Below are 7,206 nucleotides of genomic sequence, written 5' to 3' on the forward strand. Positions count from 1 at the left end.
TTGTAGCTCAGCCAAAAGATAAGACGTGTCCATGTTTATTGATCATAGACAACCATAGAAAGAGTTAGGTCAAAACATAATGGGGGTTTATAAGTACGTTTTCCCATGACAGTTTGTAGATGCATTTTCCAGTTCATGGTCCTGTGCTACTGATCATTTACTGTCATTACAGTAATTTGACACAAACACTGGAAAAATGACAAGGTGTATTCAGTAAGGTGAAATGTTGCAGATAGCTATAGTCGTAACATGATTTCACATTTCTATACATGAATCATAACTGTGCTATACAAAGCATGTCTATCTGAACGTTTTGTTACGCTTCCCCAGCTAAATGTAGTATCGTTAATGGTCTAAGGCAGATTAGTCTGGTCAGTCTCAAGTCAGAGAATCTGTACAATAAGGGATGATATTATTATCCCAGATTATTTCAAATTAATCCATGGCTAGTAGTTATTAAATACTCTTTAAAACCCATGTAACATATCCTTAGTTTAAATAGCAAGTTCTCCGTTTAATTTGTCAAACCATTGTCCTTTAGCAACGGTACATCCCGGTAGTTGTTTCTTGAACCCCAATGCTTCCTCTAACCATTACACGGTCAACGTTGGTTAAAAAAAATGAAATATAGATTTAAGGACACTTGTCATGAGTTGATTCACAGTCTTTGTACTGGCAACGGCGGTTTTACTCAAGTGCATTTCATTATGTGGAATATGAAGTTATTGTATTGGTGGTTATTACTTGCATATTAATTCAGCATTACAAGAAGCACACACACGTATAAATTAGTTAAATGTCATCGCTTGGATCGCAAACTTTCATGAATAACCTCATTACTTCTGTTAAGGCTTTGGGTTAAAGCAAATAGTAACGGAGTTGAGGGAATGTCCCTAAAGAGGACAAACCGATATAATGACGAGTTAACACAACAAACACATCCCTGTTACATAGACAACTGTAATGATTACCAGGGTTGGACTTCGGAGAGCTGGATTGACAAGTTAGGCAGCCACCTTCGACTGCCCTTGGTTTAATAAGAAAGCTTAACGTTGAGTGTGGGTTATTGAGGGTATATAGTCATTTATATACTATGCCCAATTCATGTGTTATCCTTCTCAAAGAACTTGAATGTGCAAAGTTGTTTCATCTGGCCAACTTCTGCTATATGAAATAACCCCCAGAATAATTTCTGGATGTGCATAGCATTTGAGTACAAAACATTTTGTTAAAGGGTTTGGCTATATTTTAGGCCTCCAACCTTTAATAAACTGCATGAGTTTCTTCACTTGGAGTTTGCTTAACTTGAAGTCCTCCGTCAGAATCTCCTCCGTAAGCTGCAGAAGTAGATTCCCATCGATTTTCTCTGTCACGAACGAAGACACAATGTCACCGGAAATGCCGATGAACCGTAACGATTTGGACACCTCTTCGATGGAAAGTCCAGAGAGGTTGGTGGGTGGTTGCCATTGTCCTCCGGGGGCTGGCAGGGAGGGGGAGGACAGTGGCGATAGGGGGGGATAGGAGATGGAGAATATTTCTGTCGTTGTGACATGGTCGTGTTGTTGGCTGACCAGGCACTTTAGAGTGTCCTGTGCCGTATCTTCGACAGAATCTTTACATGTCTCGTTTGATTTGGGCGTCCTCGGTGGCAAGATGGGGCACGATAGGCTTTGTTTAGTGTTACATTCGTCTATCATATTGTCTCTGTACATTTCCAGGGTGTAGCTCAACGACTTGGTGCAAAACTGATTAGTGTATGAGGCTTTGTGGGATTTCAAGGGGATGGCGCTACCGCCCTTCTGCTCTTTTCTATCAAAGTCCAAAAGGCATGGCGACTTGGGCGTGCCAGAGGGTCTTTTTCTGGGATAGCTGTAGTAACTTCGACAGGGGATGGGCAGGAACTCCTCCATGCTTTGAGAATCCCCTCCACAGAAATCGTTGGGCCACGATAGTCTAGAAGGGCAGGAGAGTACGCTGTCGAGAGGTGGGCTCACGTGGGATGCTGTCAGGCACTCCTTGTTGCCCTTGACCCAGTTACAGGGGTAACATACGTGGTTCTGCTCGTCTGCCTCGGTCACTTCATTCTCTCCTCCACTGCTGCGGGCAAAACAAAAATACCAAAGTTAGTGAAAGAACTAGGTACAAGTTGAGTCTAAACACTGCTAAAATATTCTGAAATAATGTCACATAGGGCTAAATGTAGCCCAACACTCCAGACCTTTGGGAGGTGTAAGGAAGTGTGTACATAAGTTTTTTTTTTTTATGGTAATTTCAATGTATCATCTAGGATCAGAATAAAATCCATAGACTGTGCAAGACCAAATCCTAAATTGAGTGGTGTGTGTGAAACATGCATTGAAGTCAAAAGGTATACGCAAATGATGAGGCTACACATTGGGATTTTACATGCTGTGTAGGCCTGAGGAATAATAGGAGAGAGTGGGGCTTGGAGAGCGCGTTTCCGTCTGCCGAGCCTTAGCTACAGCCGGCGTTGGGGTGGACATCATCTGCTTGGAACTTCGGGGGGGAATGGGAGGGGCATTCAAATGACGGCATTCTACCTTCACCTGGAGAGGAAGGTGAAGGTAAATCAGAAAGACTCAAACCATTCCAAAACAGCCAGTGAAAACAAGCAATGAACAACTGCTAGGTAATTTGGGAGAAGGTTTGTTTTTAGCTGTGAGAGGATGTTTACACCAGTAGATAATATGAAATTGTTACAATGTCTCATATAACAACAATATTTTCTCCAATTTGCTTGGTAGTAATACTGGAATATTAGTTGTTAAATGTAGCCATGATGATAGAATTCATGTGTACTCACAGCTTCAGACTTTGGTGGGACTGGGGGCGGAGCTAGACAGATTTCAGAGCTGACCATTGGACCCATATGACAGGAGGAGGCGGGGTATGATATGACAGCCATGGAGGTGTTGCTGGTGCCTCTTGGGTCCTCGCCGCCTACACTGTGCCCTCCTCTTCCCCGACTTGATCTCAAGTGGTCCAGCCACAGCTCCTCGTAGGGAACATCAGACTTGCTCATGTCCTCCAGCAGCTCAGGGAAGAGGTACTCTGTGTCAACTGAATCAGCCAGCACGCCCTCGGATGGCAGGAGCACCCAGTCTCCGCACAGCGTCATGCAGCCCTGCAGGTTGACCTCGCTGTTGCTGTGCAGGTTGTTGCCATAGACACACACCGAGAGCCGGTGGAATGACTGGGTAAGCTCGTCACGGGCGTACGTGAGAGAGCTGGGCATGTGCGAGGGGCAGCCATTGCTGCTACCACCACTACTCTTCTTGGGGCTCCTCCCATCAACGTCATTCCAGTCGGTCCTGACATCACGCACAGCACGGGAATAGTCGTCAATGTCAAACTGCTCCTGGCAGTAGGTGAACCAGCGGTGCACCATGGTGTCCAGCCACAGCTCGTTCTGAAGCAACCCTTCAGGGATGATGAACTTGGGCATGGAGGCCATGTGGAGCGGGAAGTGGACGGGGATGATCTTGTTACTGCGCAGCACGCAGCCCACCACCACCGTCTTGGTCTGGATGTTGACCAACTTGTAGCGGTGACTCTCGCGGATCAGGTGGACGTCATGCTGGTTGCGCGGCGGGCTGCCAGGCACGCTGACGTTGACGGGCAGCCGGGTCTTCTCCACGATGTTGCGGATGGTGTGCTCCCCCTCCTGCATCTGAAGCTCTAGGGGGCTGCAGGTGCTGAAGCGACCCTTACACTGGAAGGGCAGGCTGACACTCTCGTTGGTCCGGTGGTTCATGCAGATGAGGCAGGGCATCTTGCCACGGTTCGCCATCTTGCTGATGGAGTTGAGCTTGCCGATTTTCTTGAAGATGGTGTTGAAGCGCGACTTCTCCTTGGACGCCTTGGCGTACAGGATCTCTGCCTGGCCCATGAGGGTGAGCTCATCACCGGTGCTTAGTGTGATGTTGTACACCTCCGTGTCCTCGTTGCATTCGCCCGAAGCCATCTGTGAGACGAGGACGTGTTGGATTGTAGTCTCATAGCCTAAAGATCACATAACTATAACCCCTAAAAACACTCCAATTGATCTCCTTATGACAATGTCACATCTGTAGATTTTGGAAATGTATATAACTTACAAGTCACTAAGGCTAAAATCAACTTTTGATTAACTATCAACCAATAGCAACTGACCTTCACATTGAACGTAATTTCCTCCATGACATACACCCGTTCGGGAAATGCTTTGGCCACCTCCTCCACACTGTTGAAGTACTGCACCGGCTCCTTGACATCTCTGTCCTGCTCCAGCAGCTTAAACTGACCTACAGGAAGGGGTGGAGAGAATCAGACAGGATAGCCTGGCTGCATGTTACCTTTGTTTATGTTACTGGATAGGATAGGCCCTTTTAGTTTAGTCTGAACACACAACAAAGACCCTTTGGGAACATTGCTATCTGAATAACCCTGGTTCCCAGCAGTAGCCTCAGCCTGCACCAGGCCAAGCTTTCATTGCAACCTCAATGTTCCAGTTATGTACAGTGTTTCCGTGAATCAGTTTTACAGTCTGACTAAGTACACTTCCCATATGCTGTGAGGCGAGAGCATTGATCATATGTCAGTCTGAGGTCCCATCGGCCAGATCAGTTGGATTGGCGCAGGCGCAGCAGAGAGTCAGTGATGTAAAAAGGGTACCGTCTGTATAATCATTGATTCAAGCCTGAGAGGCTTTTAAGATTAGTGAAATGGGACTGTGCCTGTTCTAAACCCTGAGCAAACAGCACAATATGTGCATGTTGCATATTTGATTCTAGCACAGGATTTAAAATGTACTGGTTGTACAAATCAATGTATTTTTCATTGATTAACGTCAATGGCTTTAGAAAGGCATTGAAAAGCTTGTTAACAATAAAATAAGCTTTAGGCAAAGATCTGTCTAATCAGTCCATGTGAAGTGTGATGTAAAATAGGTTGCTTAAATGATATGCTAGACTGTGGCAAGGGAGAGTCATAGTGAATGTTGTAAAGGTTGAGTGGGTTTAGTTTACTGATTAATATTACTCTAAGGCATTCACATACATCTGAATAAACATTGCCACGTGAACCACTGACAAAGTAGATTTAAAAATGGAACAGTGATTTGACTAACCTTCATAATGTACCGGGATCTCTATTTTGGGCCCAATGACATAATGGCCCTCCTCCAGACTGTGTGCAGTGATTGTAGTCCATTGGCGACAAGAATGAATCAAGAGGTAGTCATGGTCTCGTAAGACGTCCACCAACTCACCTGGAGAAGAGAGACACTTTCATTCAAATTACACAAGTGGCAAACATCAGTCATAAAAAAAACGAGACAATTTCACAGATTGATTTGAATACAGTAATATCAATCATTTAAATGTATAACTAGTTATCAGTCCCTCATGAATGGTATATTTTACATGATTAACGTTAGCGTATCACCTCGTTTAATTTAGACTAAGCATTCATCTAGACTTATAACTGTAGGCTAAAATGAAAATAATAGTTTTAAATGGCTATGTAGCTAACGCTTTAAATAGAACTGTAGATATGGCTATCATCATGGCCTAAACCAAATTACATTTGCTCTATTGTTTAGCTACGTTTTTGTTGGTTGCCCACTCGGACTGCATTTCACAGTATCTTTTCTGTATGCATACATGAATTGTACCAAGCAAACTAAGGAGGGAATGCGACAGAAAAAAACTATTGCAATGCATTCCTCTTTCAATTACAAATATAGCGTTATGTTTTTATTTAACTAGGAAAGTCAGTTAATAACAAATTATTATTTACAATGATGGCCTACCCCGGCTAAACCCTAACGACACTGGGCCAATTGTACGCTGCCCTATGGGACTCCCAATCACGGTCGGTTGTGATACAGCCTGGAATCGAACCAGGGTCAGTATGACGCCTCTAGCACTGAGATGCAGTGCCGGGAACTTAACAATCAAGCAATGAATCTAGCTAGCTACAAGCGTTTATACATTTCTATCTTTTCAATTTTTATTAAAAAGCTAGGTAAGCTTTTGCAACTTTGTTGACTAACGTTAGCTACGTTGTCAACAATGACAGAGTAGATAACTGTTAGTTCAATTGGCTAGCAACCATTAACTAGCTAACATTAGATGGCTATGCATCTTAGCTAGCTAACCTAGATAGTTAGGTTGGAGGCTAGCTAACTTAATTGGCTTATTGCCATTTTAAGCAGCGTATTAACTCGTTAACCCTTAGTAAAAACAAATTGCTCAAAATGTACCTACCACTGTCCAACTTCACAATTTGGGGCAATCTATAAACACTGACAAGTCGATCTAAGGGTAAAGACGTCGTGCTCCATGATACATCTTTCAAATTGTTGTACAGCATTGATCCAAGGTCCATGTTAGCTTGTAAACAGACGACATGCGTAGCATGAACGCACCACTTCCCGGCGTTGCTGCTAGCTTTGCATTGTTTTCAGTCATGTAACCTACACCTTTCTTTTGATTCGATTTTGTTTATTTTGAGGTTAGCTAGCAATTTTTTTCCTGAATTGTCGCACAGCCATGTTAGCTCCGTAATAGCTAGTATGCTAGTTGCACCTAAATTGACAGGAAATGCTGTGTATTGAAACCATAGATATCTGCACATGCCAGACGCCTACTTCTCAAACTATTCCCTTGTCTGGGTCGTCACTAGTTACCACAGCCATAAACCCCGCCTATTTCTAAAATGTTACACTGCTAACCTTATGCCTAACCCTAACCTTAAAGACAAAAAAGTACTTTTTTTTTTTTCATTCGTTTGTACGATATAGCCGGGTTTTACTATGGCCTGCCAGTCAGATGTTGAATTCACCGCAAGGTCAAGCTTGAGATTCAACACAAACTGGGGAATCCAAGGGAGAATATCATGAGTTAATAATTCAGGTCTTTATTTTACTTTGTGTCCTACTCGAACAACTATCAGGCTGACAAATATGTTACGCATATAAAATATATCAACGCATCTATTGTGCTTTAAATGTTATGCATATTATTCATCCACACGAGAAATAAACTAGTTAAATTACTTAAAAGTGGGAGCTGAAGAAGATCGGTGCCTGCAAGGTGGGGGATCAAAACAGCCAATATCCTTCTTGAGAGTCCACTTTCAACCTTATATGCCTAGGCTACTCCAGCACCATTCATGCATACATTTGTAATGCTATAATTG

General features: G+C 43.4%; 1 protein-coding gene across 3 annotated transcripts; it reads right to left on the bottom strand.

The window, feature by feature from the left end:
- Positions 1-19: 19 nt before the first annotated feature.
- Positions 20-7,206, bottom strand: LOC109909840 (GRB2-associated and regulator of MAPK protein 1). 3 transcript variants are annotated; one of them, XM_031796706.1, is made up of 6 exons: positions 7,064-7,206; positions 5,132-5,272; positions 4,177-4,307; positions 2,828-3,988; positions 2,410-2,570; positions 20-2,100 (listed from the first exon to the last, which is right to left on the bottom strand). In XM_031796706.1, exons 3-6 carry the CDS (start codon positions 4,201-4,203, stop codon positions 1,242-1,244), a joined length of 2,208 nt encoding a protein of 735 aa, XP_031652566.1. In that variant the 5' UTR covers positions 4,204-4,307; positions 5,132-5,272; positions 7,064-7,206; the 3' UTR covers positions 20-1,241. The 3 variants fall into 3 exon arrangements, with proteins under 3 accessions (XP_031652566.1, XP_020364477.1, XP_020364476.1); XM_020508888.2 differs by lacking the exon at positions 7,064-7,206 and adding an exon at positions 6,273-6,676 and having other exon boundaries at positions 20-2,097; XM_020508887.2 differs by lacking the exon at positions 7,064-7,206 and adding an exon at positions 6,273-6,675.

The sequence above is a fragment of the Oncorhynchus kisutch genome, linkage group LG18 (genome assembly GCF_002021735.2).
Source record: "Oncorhynchus kisutch isolate 150728-3 linkage group LG18, Okis_V2, whole genome shotgun sequence".
Lineage (NCBI taxonomy): Eukaryota > Metazoa > Chordata > Actinopteri > Salmoniformes > Salmonidae > Oncorhynchus > Oncorhynchus kisutch.

Coding starts and splice junctions, on each gene's coding strand:
- LOC109909840 (XM_020508887.2), bottom strand. CDS start 6,393: ATGGACCTTGGATCAATGCTGTACAACAATTTGAAAGATGTATCATGG. Junction 4,308..5,131: donor GATCCCGGTACATTATGAAG/GTTAGTCAAATC, acceptor CCCTTCCTGTAG/GTCAGTTTAAGCTGCTGGAG. Junction 2,571..2,827: donor TCCCACCAAAGTCTGAAGCT/GTGAGTACACAT, acceptor CTTCCTCTCCAG/GTGAAGGTAGAATGCCGTCA.